Source organism: Danio rerio, chromosome 4, assembly GCF_049306965.1.
Source record: "Danio rerio strain Tuebingen ecotype United States chromosome 4, GRCz12tu, whole genome shotgun sequence".
Classification (NCBI taxonomy): domain Eukaryota; kingdom Metazoa; phylum Chordata; class Actinopteri; order Cypriniformes; family Danionidae; genus Danio; species Danio rerio.
The window spans coordinates 51,486,525-51,502,735 of NC_133179.1; the positions used below are offsets into that span (position 1 = coordinate 51,486,525).

The 16,211-nt window shown below is 39.2% G+C and overlaps 1 protein-coding gene across 3 annotated transcripts in view; it reads right to left on the minus strand.

The window, feature by feature from the left end:
- The window catches only part of LOC110438431 (NACHT, LRR and PYD domains-containing protein 12-like), a 73,993-nt gene that overhangs the window by 4,001 nt on the left and 53,781 nt on the right, over nt 1-16,211 (minus strand). For all 3 annotated transcript variants that reach the window (XM_073947392.1, XM_073947391.1, XM_073947390.1), the window contains one exon: nt 6,084-6,130. In XM_073947392.1, the coding sequence (XP_073803493.1) occupies nt 6,084-6,130 (47 nt within the window). The remainder of the gene's footprint in view (nt 1-6,083; nt 6,131-16,211) is intronic.

Here is a 16,211-nt window from a genome sequence, read left to right on the forward strand (position 1 = left end):
TCAGATACGCTATAGTTTTCACTACCTCTTTGAAAACTTTGCCAACATTGACCATTTACAGCGGCTGTTTATTGTCTTGTGGACCGACATCAATCACTCCACACTCTAAACTTAATAAAGTATTTACATTTTTCCACAAAAAATTGCTTTTTTATTTAGGAAGGTGGGTGACGATTAGGGTTGGGTACCGAAATAGCATTATAACACCGTTACCTAGGTAACCAGTACGTACCGGTATTAAATCAGCGTATGAATTTCGGTGCCTAAATTTGGTGCTGCGGCAAGGATGTTACGCCTGTCTCACACCGCAAGTAAAAGCAGTGCGTGAACAGAGCGTGCGCAGCGCGTATGTCGAGCAGAAGCAGCACGTAGGCATTTGCTTTTGACGCCTGTTTCAGACCGCAATCGAAAGCAGTGAGTGAACAGCGCGTATGGAGAGCAGAAGCAGCACGCAGGCGTTTGCCTTTCACACCAGCTGCGTCTGCAGCGTGCAGCTCTCCGGCAGCTGCTGCAGAGATCAATCTATCTCTATTTCTATCTCTATGTCTATTCTATCTAGTTATGAACAGCTCTAGGGTGAAATATAAAGTGAACATAAAGTGAAACAAAGCCGAGTAAAACTTTCTTCCTCAGCTTCAGCTGCACAGCACACAGCGAGCTCACATCATCCAGCATGCGTGTTGAACTACACTACCCACAATACACTTCGTTATGGACTACAACTCCCGTAAATAGCAAGTCTTAAAGCAACCCCTCCCCTCTCCTGCAACACTAGCGTGCAACTTAAGCAAAACTGATACTAAAATTTTTTTTGATACTAAAAGTTTTGTAGTTCGGTCCTAAATAAATGTTTGTTGCAGTTTTTAATCGTTTAAGTTAATTTGATTGACTACATATAAATCAGTTGATATTATTAATGCATTTATTGGGTAAAATTGCAACTTTTTACTGTCTTTCAATGTGTTTTGGTCATTATCAATGCACGAAATAAACAATAAGAAATAGGACTTATTATGACTCCAGAATAATTATTTTTTAGGAAATAATGTAAAAATTTTTAGAAACATTATTGTGAATGAATGGCAGGGCAAAATATATTGACTTCAACTGTAGGCCTGTTAAAGTTTACAGGTGCAACAATGTGCCTTGATTTACTTGAATGTTAGAAATGTGTTCTCCTATACCAGTATAATGTTACTTGTCAAATAAATGAACAAGGAAGATTATTTTGAGTTTAAGTTATTTATTTATCTTGTTTATGAAGACTGCAGAGTGATGGATGAAAACAAATGACTTGCAATAATGTTTTAAGTATTTTGTGATATATATGTTAAAATGTGCTCCTAAAAGTACGTGGCCCCTGCCCGCCCCCCACAGGTTAATAGTAAGCTAATTTAATTTTATAATGCAAATCTTAAAGTCATGCAAACCAACAAATGATCAAAGGAAATGTATTAATGTAATACAATATCAATTGATGTTTACTTAAAAAAAATATTTTTAAAAATCATTTTTATAGAACAATATAATTACAGTTTAGAGTCATCCACCATCATTTTGTGGCTAAAAAAGTAACGATTCAGGCACCGTTTTGGCACCGGTATCGTTTTAAAAGTATCGATTAGGCGCCGGTATCGTGCGAAATGTACCATTATCATAGCGTATGCTCTTAGTTTTAAACCGTTAAGAGATATAAGAGAGCTAACATATATAATAATAAATGTTTAAACAATTATAATATGTAAATGTTTAATAAATATGCAATGTAATAAATATTTGATGAGAGGGAACCTGGACCTTTACTATATATGTACGTACATGGATGAATATCTAAGGACAACAGGCTTCATTTGACTAATGCACTCTGTAAATGTGTAACATGTTAATACTTTTGAAATAGGTCAGTCTGGAATTGTTTGAACATGTTTATTATTCAATGTATTGTTTTCAAGATTCGTATCCTACATTAAATAATATACATTTGTTGACATCCAAACGTGACCAAACTGACTCCATTGCTCCGGCCGGAAGTATGAATACGCAACTATCGCTCAACCGGATGTGCGTGCGACCCGCCGTGAAAAAGGCCTATTACAACTCCAGTGGACCAATTGGGTCCTAGGTGGACCCAATTGTCAGGGGAGACCCAATTTCTCATGACACCGGATGCCTGTAAATGAATGAATAGGCTCGTTTGAGATGGCCAAAATCTGCGCAGAATCGATCACTGTGATCAGCGCAAGATGCATGCCGATTAGAAATGTGTCCGAGTTGCCTTCGCCTCACTCTTATGTCACGATGATGTGCGCCAAAAAACTCTCGCGACAGTGAGTCGGGTACCTCGGATTGAGCAGTCCGCACCAGTAGCTCCCCAAAGTCTGCGCTCACCAAAAGCCTAATGGGAAACGACTGGCTGATTATTCAATGAGACTGACAAACTACACCTTATTCTCTACCTTGTTTTACTTAGGTTTATACCTGGCTTTGTTGAATACCTTTTTTGTATTTTTGTCATTAATTAAAAAAAAGTTATAAAGAGCATTACATGTGGTTATTTATTTAGATTTACATGAAAACAAAAACAAACCACATCTTTGTAAAATATAACGTGACCTATACAATATAAATAAATGTTACTAATAAATCATTACGTGCATGTGCTGTATTTTATTTCCCTCTTAGTTTAAAGTTGTGTTTGTTGTCATTTTCCCTATTGGTATGTTTGTGTAAATTTTGTATTGAAATTTTTATGCAACGCTAGTCTATGAAAGTCAATCCAATACACACATATATGCATGCATACAAAGGTAATCAGACTGATTTGTCATTATGCCTCATCTTTGTGTAGTTTCATAAATCACCATAGTATTTTTTAATGAGGTCATACGTCCGCGATAAAAAACGCGAACGCAATCTCCGCCACTGGTGACGTTTCCAGGCGGCAAAACAGCAATATTGGGGAAGTGTCCGACTTCTGATGTATTTTTTTGAGCCTTCCTCTAACTGCAGACGCCTTCTCTCGTTTACATTGCAGTCTTTGAGGCGCACCTCAAAGAGCCTATAATCTCCTGGAAATTGCGTGTCTTCCACACGTCCCTTAAATACATTGCACACCCCTCTCCACAGTATTCTGCCTTCAGGTACGTCGTGCGCAACTCACCCCCACCGCTCTTCAGGTACGTCGTGCGTGCACACTGCCCTACTCAGATACATTAGCCGCGTTTCCACCATTGTACTTAAAGCAAGTGAGCCGAGGCCAGTCGCCTTTCCACGATCACTTCCGGAGCCTAATCAGGCCAAAGCGAGGCAATCTTGGAGCCAGCAGCTGGCCTTTTTTGGCCCGCCGAATACCTTGGGCCAACTGGGGCTTCGGAGGAGGGAAAGGAGAGGCAAATTTTGTCCTGAGTCTAGAAAAGATGGCTTGCCGTCATTACACTAGTTTTCCGATCGCACATGAGTACATGCGCCAAACACATTAACAAATAAATAAATAAGGGAAAGAAAACATCTTGCCTCATAGGCTGAGGTCTTTTTGCTTATAATCGCCCTTATGTTTCTGTTTTAAATGTAAGACTGTTGCATAAAATAATACAATTTTAATTTGTAAGTAGGGATGCACCGAAATGAAATTCTTGGCCGAAACCGAATAATAATGAATTGCTTGGCCGAAGGCCGAAGGCCGAATACCGAATGCGGTGTTTTGCATTTTTTTCCATTTAGTTTGCCAATTTTTTCACCATTACAATAATTAAACAGTAAAAATTATCTTTTAACTATTTTGTGTTGCTTTTCAGAGAAATAAATCAAATAACAAAAATACAATTTCAAAAATATTTATTTAACACTGAACATTTTTTAACATTCCAGCAGATAATATACAAACAAAGCACAATATAACTTAAAATAAATAAATTTATTTATCCGTAGTACGAGCCCGTTTACTCTCTGCGCTGTTTTCATCTCCTGTGCTGTGCATCACCTGACCGTCCGTCTCCAACACCTAGCGGCTTTCCCATATCCAACTCGGCCTGGATCATTTCTCGTGTGCGCAGCTTTTTGCCCATATCCAAGTATTAATGATCTTTTATATCGCGGATCAAGCACAGTCGCGATGAAGTACAGGTGTTCTGAGTCCGCCTGACTAAATCGTGCCCTGACAGCTTCTAAGAGCGCACTTTTAGCTGTTTTCACTCCGCGATCCTACTGGTTTGTTTAAAAGACGCTTTAGTGCTGCAAGTAAATGTATGACGTCTGCCACAGATGAGCTTATCTCTCTTGTTATCTGCTCAAAGGGGGCGAGAAGACAGAGAACGTTCCTCTGGACAATTCAGCAGAACAGTGTCTGCAAATGGCCGTTTTTGCCTCTTTCTCTTACACTTTAAAGTGCTTCCACACTGCTGACATGTTTGCTGCATAAAGCGCGCGCCTCTCACTCTACGCGGGTTACTATTTGATCACGTCATTAAAAACGTCATTGTTCGGCAAAATTTATTCGGCCTTTTTGCTTATTCGGCCGAACACCGAAAGGGCTTTTTTGACTGTTTTCGGCCGAATAATTTCGGTTGCCAAATATTCGGTGCATCCCTATTTATAAGTGACTTTGCTGCATCCCCCTTGATGTTTCAATAACGCATAATAATCTTTACACTATATTAAAAGACACAGCAGACAGTAAAGGTTTTTTGAGAGATGCCTGTATATGTGTGAGACCGAGCAAAAGAGCGCTCCCTTCACAGCTCTGTTGATCCCGTGAGCGGCTTTTTTTCTTTTCTTTATTTAGGCTATTTTGGAGATAATACACAATATGAACAACTTTACAAATTATGTGTCCACTTTTTGTAGGCTCAACACAACAGTGTCATATCTTGATAAAATAGCCTAAGCTATATTGAAATATAATTTAAAGAATTACAAATATCGGATATAATATAATCACATTAAATGAATAAACCAATATAAAACAAGCAAAAGCTATAGCTATAACAATTCAGGTATATAGTCTACATAAATCAAACAGTTTTAAAGCCATATTAAACTTTCATTTTACAAAGGCCTCTCAGAGAAAAAAAAAAAAGATTTTAGATATTTTCTAAAAACAACAAACACCGGTGGAGGTATGAGATATAATTTATAAAGTATTTGGATACTATGATATTAATCAAATCGTGCAAACAGAGCATTATTGGGTGAGTGAAAGCAGAAACTAGGCTGCCTTTTTTTCTGTCCTGTGCAGCGCCGTTTAAAACATGCATTAGGGAAAACTGCACATACAAATGTGTTCTGTTTCCTCAAACAAGTGTTGATGTTTTTATATGACGTGTTAAAATTGAAAAATTAAATTTACAAGAGTTTTATTAGTGAAAAGCTGCTGAGCGCAACGAAATATAGGCTATATTTTATTACTTGCTCTTATGTGCTGAAATACTTAACACTTTCCTTAAGATCACAGAATAATATGCAACATCTAAGTGTCATATAAGAAAAAATGAATATGTTTCAGGTCTCTCCGGAGCATTTGGGCTGAATGTTTGACTGCGTCTTTCTAAATGAGGATGTTATAAAATACATTTTCTACCGAGTTGTTAATGGAGACCACTTGAATTTAGATGCCAACAGTCGGTCAGTGAGTACCTGAATATGATGAATGAGAACACACAGAACCATATATATAGACATATAATGTACAGTAACGGGTCATTTGTTTGTTTCGGTTGTCTTTATTTTAATGCGCACCTGATGATGCAATGGTGTGCTTTATCTCCCTGATTCCCGCTGAAGTGGGCGGGTTGTGTGACGTTTGATTCAGGGGACGTTCTGGGGGCTGGGTTTGCGTTAAGCACTGCAAGCTACTAGCCCGAAAGTGGAAACGCGACATGATTTCGGCCTCACTGCTCAACCTCCCGGGCGATTGGCCCGGCCCGATTAAAGCCCTGGCTCGCACTGGCCCAACAGCGGAAATGTGCTATTGCTTACTCAACCCCCCGCTCTTCAGGCACCCACTCCCTACCTCCCGCAAATGAACCCACTCGGAAATGACTTTTCCCAACTTGGGATTTCTGGTGTGTGTGTGTGTGTAGTCATACATTTGCGTGGTCCTGATGTAATCCTTGTCTCTCCTCCATGATCCAGACTGTAAACACACACAGATTGACATTCAGTCAGTAAATAATAACTAATAGGGGTGTAACGATACACTCAGCTCACGATACAATGTGTATCACGATATAATGTTCACAATTCTATATGTATCACGATATTTGGAATAAAAATTGAAAATTAAACTGAAATGCAAATTTTATAAAAAAAAAATGTAATTACCAAGTAAACTATTTTTTATGTATTTCTTTTGTTTCAACTTGTTAAACTGAACCTCCTTTAAGAAAAGAAATTAAACAGGACTGTCTCTTGAAAATAAAACAATTTAAAAACTTCTTATAAAATATTATTGAAATGATTCAATTCAATTGAATTTAACAGTAAGAGCTTAAGGCTTTGCTTGGTCACTTGCGTTTTTTGTGTGTGCAAAAAATAAATAAATAAATCTACATTTCCAGGTAATCAGCAGTTCTATAAAATAATCCTGAACTTATGTGTATCTGTCTGAGAGGTTTTTATGGATGGCTGTCTTCATAATGGGCATACACAGGACAGTCGTGGCTTTTTTCAGCTGTTTAGGCAGGTTTACTATATCTTCGGCGTCGGTGATGTCGGCGCTATCAAGTGTATCATGTTGACGTGCATTTTTGTGTACCTCTGTACTCAAAAGAGTTCATGCTCGTCGTAATCATAACTCTAAAATGCGATATGATTATTTAAATAATGTGCACGCTTTCGTTTCATTTCCACTGCTGTTCATACTTCCCACGCGGCTCCTGAATGATCACTCTGTTCCACAAACTGAATGTTGAATGTTAGTCACAGTGTTGAATGCTGAATGATAGTCACAACCTGCAGGTTCTGTTCACTGAATCGCGCACGTCTATCATAGTCCGGCCTCTGTAGTAACAGCTCACGGTCAGCTCACGTCATGTGTGATTTTGCGGCTGCCAATACATTATTAAATGAAGACAGAATGATATTTTAGGGTGAATTGTACCTTATAAATACAGTATGTGACTCTTTTAGCACCATTAGAAGGTATCCATGTCGCTTTGCAAAGTATGTAAATCACTGTGAAGACTTTAAAACTTAGGCTATGTTTGACCCAGTATGCGTGTCATAAAGCGGACGAGTCTAAAGCAATGACTGTACAACCGAAATGTTGCCAGACGTCTGATTTTGAGAGGATGGGCCATCCTCTATTTCAGCTCCACTCATCTTGGTCTGCTAACATTACTGCTGCTGCAATCTGAACTCACGTGCGACAGCAGGTGGAACGTAGCTCACGTGCAGACAGCTCAACTAATAAGAGAAAACAGACGTCATATCGTAATGAAATTGTCATAACGTCACGATGCATATTGTGACATTTTTGCATCGCAATAAATCATACAACGATAAATCGTTACACCCCTAATAACTAAACACACTTTATTTTCAGCAGATCTGCAGTCAGAATTTTATACAGTGTCAGCTGAATGCTGGATTCAGATTGGTTGATGAATTATATATTATAATTAGGGATGCACGATATATCGGCGGCCATATCGTTATCGGCCGATAAATGCTAGTTTTAAGATTATTGTTATCGATCCGATGTCTAAATTAGGCCTATATCTTTGGTAATTGTACAGACCTGCATGCCAAGCACGCGTGGGCGGAACATGTTCAGACTTGTCCAGTGCACTATAATGGATCTATCCTCACACTGATTATTCCTTCAAAATCCGTCCTTTCTTCACGTGGTATTGCTGTGCGGTAAAACTCAGTAAGTAACTATGATCCTTATTGTAGATATGTTTGATTGAGTGTCATTGTGTATTTTGCTTCAAATCGCCTCAGCTAAAAAATATTACATATGTAAGCCTTTCCTGCTTTGTCTCTTTGTTGTGTTAGAGAGACTGCAGGGAGACTTACTTATTACTCCAGTGCCGAATAATATTAGTTTCGGGGTGAACTCTTTTAGTTGCAGCCAGTGAATGAACGAGGACACGTGTAACTTGATCTCATTGCGCTCCTCTTTTCTGTCTCTCCCTCTTCTCTTCACACACACACACATACACACACACCAAACTGACCAGCACACGTGACGTGCTAAACAAAAACATGCCGGGCTGTTTGTGATCTAATATGATTATTTGTTATTATTAACGCTTTGCTTGTCATGTGTTGTTGATGTAAGATTGTATTTAGTTTAATCGAAATATTCATATTGATTATAACGAGCGCGCGCGAGAGCTGTCACCATGCGCGCACACATAGATCTGGCAGCCTTGAGCCTTCACAGATCAGCAGGCGAGGTTCACCGGTTACTGAAGCCAGCATACGGGCCACACATTCTGTCTTTATATTCTGCTCTGTTTGTCATAAAGTCATCTGAGCTCAATGTTCAGGTTTGTATTAAAATCTGACTCTGAGGGCAAATCTGCCCCCTCACAGCGGTTTATCATAAACTTTTCATTGGTCATTTTCCCGCGATTGACAGCAAGAACGAAAACAGAAGCGTTGATGCTAGGTGTTCAAAAAAATCTAAACGCCAAATAGGATGAATTTATGCCGCATTTTCTAAAATAATACATTCTGTATCTAGCTTTTCACTTGTACGGTGGCTGTGAACTGTCAAATCACCTAAAAAAAAAAGGCTTTTTCGGACATGACATATTTGTACACATGTACATTACTGTAACCCGTTTTATTCAAGAACATATGAGCTGGATTTAGTCCTTAGCTCTTTTATTTTCATTTTGTTTAAAATATATTTAACTTGCTTGTTGATTAAATCCCATTTTTTTATTTAACCTTTTTAATTTTATGCAAGTCAAGTTGTATGTTCATTTGCTATGAAGAAAATGAAATAATGTATTTTTTGCATGCTGACTTAAAATCGTGAAAATAGGTCTATATAATCACCTTGCAATTTTGAAATCATAGCTTTTTTGCTTTGAGTATAGACTATTCAGTTCAAAAGAGCTGAGTTTCAACTTTTATGAAGTTTGCAGTATAAAAATATAACATTTTGAAATATTTATAATTATCGGCCTATATATATCGGCCTCCAAGTCTGAAGAATTATCAGTTATCGGTATCGGCCAAAAAATCCATATCGGTGCATCCCTAATTATAATAATGCATTATTAAGTGCATTAAAAACAACATTTATTTGTGATTGTAAAATGAGGTTTGTATTTGTTGTTCAAAAAAATAATTTAACATTAAAGTAATGTCATATTACTTTAAATATTTAAATATGATGTATATTATCAATTTCTGTGAAACAGATATTCACTATCTCTAAATAGACTTGAAATTGAAAATTTTGTTTAGCTAAACTGTGATTTCTGCAGATGTTATATATATATATATATATATATATATATATATATATATATATATATATATATATATATATATATATATATGAAGAGTTTGGTTGCAAAACGCGATAAACGTCATTTTTTGACATTTGTATTTTATCATTGGAAATCACTGTTCAGATGTACCTTAATCTATGTGTGAATTGCTGCCATTAACAACACTTAAAAATGTACATTTTAGGCCAAGTGCAAAATGTATTTTTTCACAAAACCACCAGTTTCTTTACAAAGTGTGATGCGCAAGCTTCACATTCCCTGGGAAGAGAGTCACCACCGGTAAAGTGCTCCGAATTTGCTCATTGATTTAGCGATAGAAGATGAAGCCTTCAACTTCACAAAAATGTATAAAAACGCTACAAAAAAAGACCAGAATCCTGAGTCTGTCAACAAAACACAAATGCAGCGGGGTACAAGTCTCCTCTGATGTAAATTAGAGGAAGATCAGGGAGCGCTCCTTTACCATCACAGGATATCTGTCTGTAAGGTGACATTTCTAATTGTCCTTTGTAAGTTTATTTTTTAAATAATTTCTTACATGTAGCTGAGTAGCCTATATGAAGATTTATTTATGCGGTTGCACCTATTATTTATAGCCTAAAACCTCACGCTAATTCTTGTTGTCGTTGATTTATTATAAGAGAACATAAAGGGCACAGGTTGTTATGGAGAAAAATAAATAGTTTTGCTTTTTCACAACAACCAATAAATAAGCTATAATTATTATTATTACAGTGAAATAATTAATTAAATATGACGGGGCGAGGCGAGCTTGTGTCGCAGACTCTGTGACACCCCGGCTCCGCCCGCTCTGATCATACGACTACAAGTTGTTTATCTAACTTAATCTTAATTATAAAACAAAACATTGATTCACTAGCTTTTCTAAATGGTATTACAGTAGTAGATTATGTTATGTTATTAAGTTATGTTGTGTACATTCTGGCCAAATCGGTTGGCTAAATTGTCCGTAATGTGTGTGTGTGTGGATCATTCCCAGGGATGGGTTGCAGCTGGAAGGGCATCCGCTGCGAAAAAACTTGCTGGATAAGCCGGCGGTTCATTCCGCTGTGGCGACCCCGGATTAATAAAGGGACTAAGCTGACTAGAAAATAAATTAATGAATGATTTTATGATGTTTGACAATGTTAAGATAAATATGTTGCATTTTTGCAAGGTTTTTGACTTATACATAAACTATTTTTGGACATAAAATTAAGTGAAGTATTACAAACTAATTTCGAGAGGAGCATGTGATATGATTAACTACAGCTGGCCACCTATCTACATTCATTAGTTAGCCAATCAGATTAATCCAAACTCACTATAAGTAGCCTAGCTCGAACTACTCCCTTATCTTCGTTTTCTGAAGAAACAGGTCCGCTCCAGCTCCTCCGAAAGCCACTCATTTAAAATCGACCTCCTACCATTTTAACTACAATACCACACCACCATCATCAACAACAAAAACAACAACAGTGGAGGTGGCGGAGATCACAACAGGAACAGTGCAGCTATGGACAAGAAAGAAAGCTCTGCACTCCCCGAAACATCAGCCCCATCTTAACAACACCCAGCTCAGTCTGGAAGTCGGCCCGAGACTGAGGCTCCAGTAAAAGCCCGAAGGCCTATCCACTCGAGCCAGAACACAATGTCTTATGCAACCCCCATCTCCCGCTAGTTCAAACCGCCATGTACCTTCTCCAGCATCATCATCTCGTATCCAACAAACGACAGTCACTGAACTCCTCCAAACTCCTAGATGCCAGAACCACAATTCCAAGCCGCTGCATTAAACCAGAAAAGACTTTACGAATCCATATCTTCACCAACTCTGCCCCCCGAGGACAGAACAACCGCACGCTCCTGCCATGCCCTCTATACCCAACGAATTGCAGCCCCGCAAACACTCCGCCACCCTGGGCCATCAAGGAAAGCATTAAAGCAATCTCTGAATCGGACATACTTCAGCCATCATTAATTTTAAACATGAATAGGACTAATCTCCCGGACAATAATGCAACTCTTGGATTCCACCTCACCTCTTCCAGCCTGCAGCTCCCCAATCCAGTGCAAACTCCAGCCCTTTTCAGCTATCCTTACCACTCTAAACCCTCTTTAATTCTCTTTTCTTCCAACCTCCTACATCCTTTAACCCAGCTCATAAGAATTATCCATGCCAAGATCCACCGGCTACATACCCGCCCCTCTACCCTGCTATAGGCCCTATCCCCGCTCTCCCTCCTCTCACTTCTACACACTTGCAACTACTTCAGTGACGCACACGCTGTCAGCCAAGTGCTAAGTCAAGTGAAAGCAGAAATTACATGTCGACCTCTGTCAATATTTTTAATCTTTTTACTGAGTTACATTTGTACCCTGATCTAATTTTTTCTAAATTTCTCATTCCAGGTCTGTCTAATGGATCCCAGCTTGGTATCTTGGCGCTCCCTTCCCATAACCTCACTGGCCCTCCACCAACGCTGAACCAGAAATCACAAAGCAATTAATCGAGAAAGAGATTGACAATAAATATATCCCTACTGAAATGGGCATTAGGACGTTTCTAAAAATGTCTAATAACAAATGTTTCATCTCCTCATAATTTCGCCTCTTCCAGCATTAATCATTCCGCCTAACAAAGATGCCTCAAATTACCATGCCATACACCAAGCATCTTTCTAATTAATCTAGTTGGCTGCAACGCTTGGCTCGCAAGTCAACATTACCCCCGCCTAAGTTATTCTATTAAACCCCAATATCTGGCATCTCCTCCGATTTCTGGCATTAATCAGACATCACAATTCTACTTTGCAGTCTGTCTAACATTCGGACGCAGAAGTAACCCACAATTATGCTTCAGAAGCTATTTGGATTCTCGCCAAAACTATGCCGTTTGCATGTAGTTCATCTACTAGAAGTTTTCCTTATATCTCTCCCCCTAATATCCTCCAGCTAAAACTTAGTGACAGGTTTTTCTAATATTGGCATTCCCATCGCGGAAGAACCTCCGACTCAAGCACTTATATAGAATTCTTAAGCATTAATTTAGATTTGCAGAATTACAAGCATCAATACCTAAATAAATCGACTGAAATTTAATTTTCTTCCATATTCTTGAAGAAACATGATCGCTCTAAGCACAAATTGCTGTCCATCTTAGGACTTCAAAATTAACATGCACATCATCCCGCAGGGATGCCTTTTCGTCACTCACCTAATTCAACTTGCAACTCCCCGGAATAGATGAGACTGTATCTCTATCCGATCTCGGCTGTAACAAACTCAGCCTGAAGGGCATCCCACACCAGAGGCGCTGCACAGCATGGCGACAGGGCACACACATGACAGGGGAAAGTAGGCTAATGCACACCGGACACGCAAATTCATATGTTATTTAAAATTAAACTATTCAAATATCGCTCTGTGGGGCGGCAGAATACGAACAGTGTCCTGATTCGCGGATGGCCACTGCAGACAGCCGCTGACTTGTGGCGCCGGCGCGCGTAACCTGATAGAACATATGTTTAGAAATCTCATGCATGGCGCGACGCAGCGTGTCACCGACCTGCTTTATGCTTTCCTTCCTTAAGTGCTGGAATAGCTGCCCATCTATTCATAAGCGATCCAATTACATCCCCAGTATATGTCCATTTTTACACAGACGCTGCCCCCTCCCTAGGCTTAGAGGGATATTATCAGGGCCGACGACGCGCTACCAATGGGCCATTTCGCGGAGAAATGCATAGTCCGCCTCCAAGATTTTTATTCACTGTTACAATGAAGCCGCTGTTCACTGCACTAATAAAGGACATTATCATTATCCTGCTTTAAGGTTGCCTCTCCATCGCTTCATTTGGACTTCAGCCAAAAACAATTCATTATAACTCATCGCCCAACTGCCACTCACCCTTCAGATGGGGCCTTCACCTGCCCTTCCTCTTTTCCGCACATATAGCTCTATCTTACGCAGGAGTGCCCACGAGCTTCTACTCCCATGGCAGCACTATATATATATATATATATATATATAGTGCTGCCACCTCCCAGATCTATCTCAGCAAGGAGTGTTCCTCGAGCAAGCCATGCCCCACCCCAGCCCTCTTCACCTCCCTATCTAGCCGGAGTCCTCACTTCCCCTTCCCCTTTTTAATGACTCCAGCAGGATCCCCGTCCACCCCATGGCTCTGACCCCGGCAGGGGTCTCCCCGAGTCTCTAGTCCTGCAGGAGTATTCATAGCCCACGCCAACCCTGCTCAGGTTCCCGCAGGAGCCTGTATCACCCTTTGCTCCCGAAGGAGCCCCCTTTACCTTATCTTCTTAAAAAAACACTATATCCAGCAGCCGGATATAGCATTTTAAGCCTTTTGGGGAGTATTCTTCGAATACACGGCTGCTGTCCCGAGTCTCCTGCATTTGGAGAGCCCTCGAGAACCTCCTGATCTCGTACTCCTCTCACATGATCTATGGACCAGGCAGGAGCCCTGGGCTCAACTATCTCCGAGCTCAGGGTTCTCTTCCGGGACAGCATGCCAAATCTGTTAACAGTTGTCAAACAATATCTAAGTGTGAACTCTTGAAGTGAAGTTTCACAAAATAATTTTGAGAGGAGCACATCATATGACTGACTGCAGCTGGCCACTCATCTACACTCATTAGTCAGATTCATCCAAACTCACTATAAGTAGCCTAGCTAGAACTACTCCCTTATCTTCGTTTTCCGAAGAAACCCTCCTTCCACACCTTCTCCTCCTTTCCTCCATTACCACGGGGAGCTCTTAAGAACCACCTGCTCTCGTACTCCCCTCACATGCTCTTTGGACCAGGCCGGAGCCCTGGGCTCAACTATCTCTGAGCTCAGGGTTCTGTGCCGGGACAGCATGTCAAACCTGCTAACAGTTGTCCAACAATATCTAAGTGTGAACTCTTGAAATAAAAAAATATCCTGGATTTGAAAAAAAAGGATATATCTCGTTTTGCAACTAAACTCTTCATATATATATATATATATATATATATATATATATATATATATATATATATATATATATGTGTATATATATATATATATATATATATATATATATATATATATAAATATATATATATATATATATATATATATATATATATATATATGAATATATGAAAAATGTTGGTTATTTGACATTATTATTCAAGACATCAACAGTCAAGTCATTTGCAATTTTTGTACATGAACTATTACTTGAGCTCAGCGAAGGCCAGGAACACAATATTCTCAAATACAGGATATTTTTTATTTAATTTTATGTCCAAAAATAGTTAATAAATAAGTCAAAAACCATGCCAAAATGCAACATATTTATCTTAACATTGTCAAACATCTTAAATTGGTAAAAAAAAAAACATCATTAATATATGGAATAATATATACAAAGATTGATTAATAACAACAAGATTCTGAGCTAGATTTGGCCAGAATGTACACAACATAACATAACTTTTTTTTTTGCAAAACGCTATATCCACCTTAGGCTATATTCTACTACTGTAATACCATTAAGAAAAGCTAGCTAATCAATGTTTTGTTTGATAAGTAAGATTAAGTTAGTTAAATATACGACTTGTAGTCGTATGATCAGAGCGGGCGGAGCCACGGTGTCACAGAGTCCGCGACACAAGCTCGCCTCTCCCGGTCATATTTAATAAATTATTTCATTGTAATAATAAAAATAATAGCTTATTTATTGGTTGTTGTGAAAAAGCAAAACCGTTTATTTTTCTCCATAACAACCTGTGCCCTTTATGTTCTCTTATAATAAATCAACAACCAACCAAGAATTAGCGTGAGGTTTTAGGCTATAAATAATAGGTGCAACCGCATAAATAAATCCTCATATAGGCTACTCAGCTACATGTAAGAAATTATTTGAAAAATAAACTTACAAAGGACAATTAGAAATGTCATCTTGCAGACTGGTACCTTGTGATGGGGAGGAGCGCAGGAAAAAAGGCGCTCTCTGTAGTGGTGGTTCTAGGGTGGGGGAGCGGTGCCCCCGTGTCAACAAGCTTGGCCCTCCCTCGGGCCCCCTTAAATTTGGACGCGTATTTTTGTGTCAAAACGCCACGGAGAAGAGAGATCAACTGTCGGTGGCGCTTGCTCTCAGTGTCGCGCGCAGTCGTGTGGCGCGCACTCGCTCTCTCTGCTTTCGCGCACTTTCTATAGACCTTTTTCATAGCTGCTGCATAGAGGGCGCCAAAGCGACCAGCGTCTTCCGGTAGAATGCTAAAAACTTCCATTTACAGCGTTTACAACTGGTAATTTGTGCTCCGAAAATGGGTTTCAATAACGTTTTTAATGGATAACAGTGTTTTTGTGACACACAACTTAGAAATGTGTCTGTTAAAGCCGTTATAATCTGTCGATGTGGTTCAAGCCCGTCAGAAATACGAGAAAAATGTTCTCCTAGTTCACGTGTCTGCCGTCAGAAATAGTGAGTTTGTGCTGACAGCCTGTCAGCTGTTAGCTCAGCGGCTAACACACACACAGAGAGAGAGAGAGAGAGAGAGAGAGAGAGCAAACCAGGGTACTGGCATGAAACTTAACAGGTATGAAAGTCGTGCAATTTACAAAAATGACCAATAAAAGTCTGTTATTGAAACTCTGCTGGCTGATTTGCTGTTCATTCTAATCGCGAGTTGTTTTTACCACGGTTTGTGTTTTTCTGTCATTTCGAAATGACACTAGCCTATATTTTC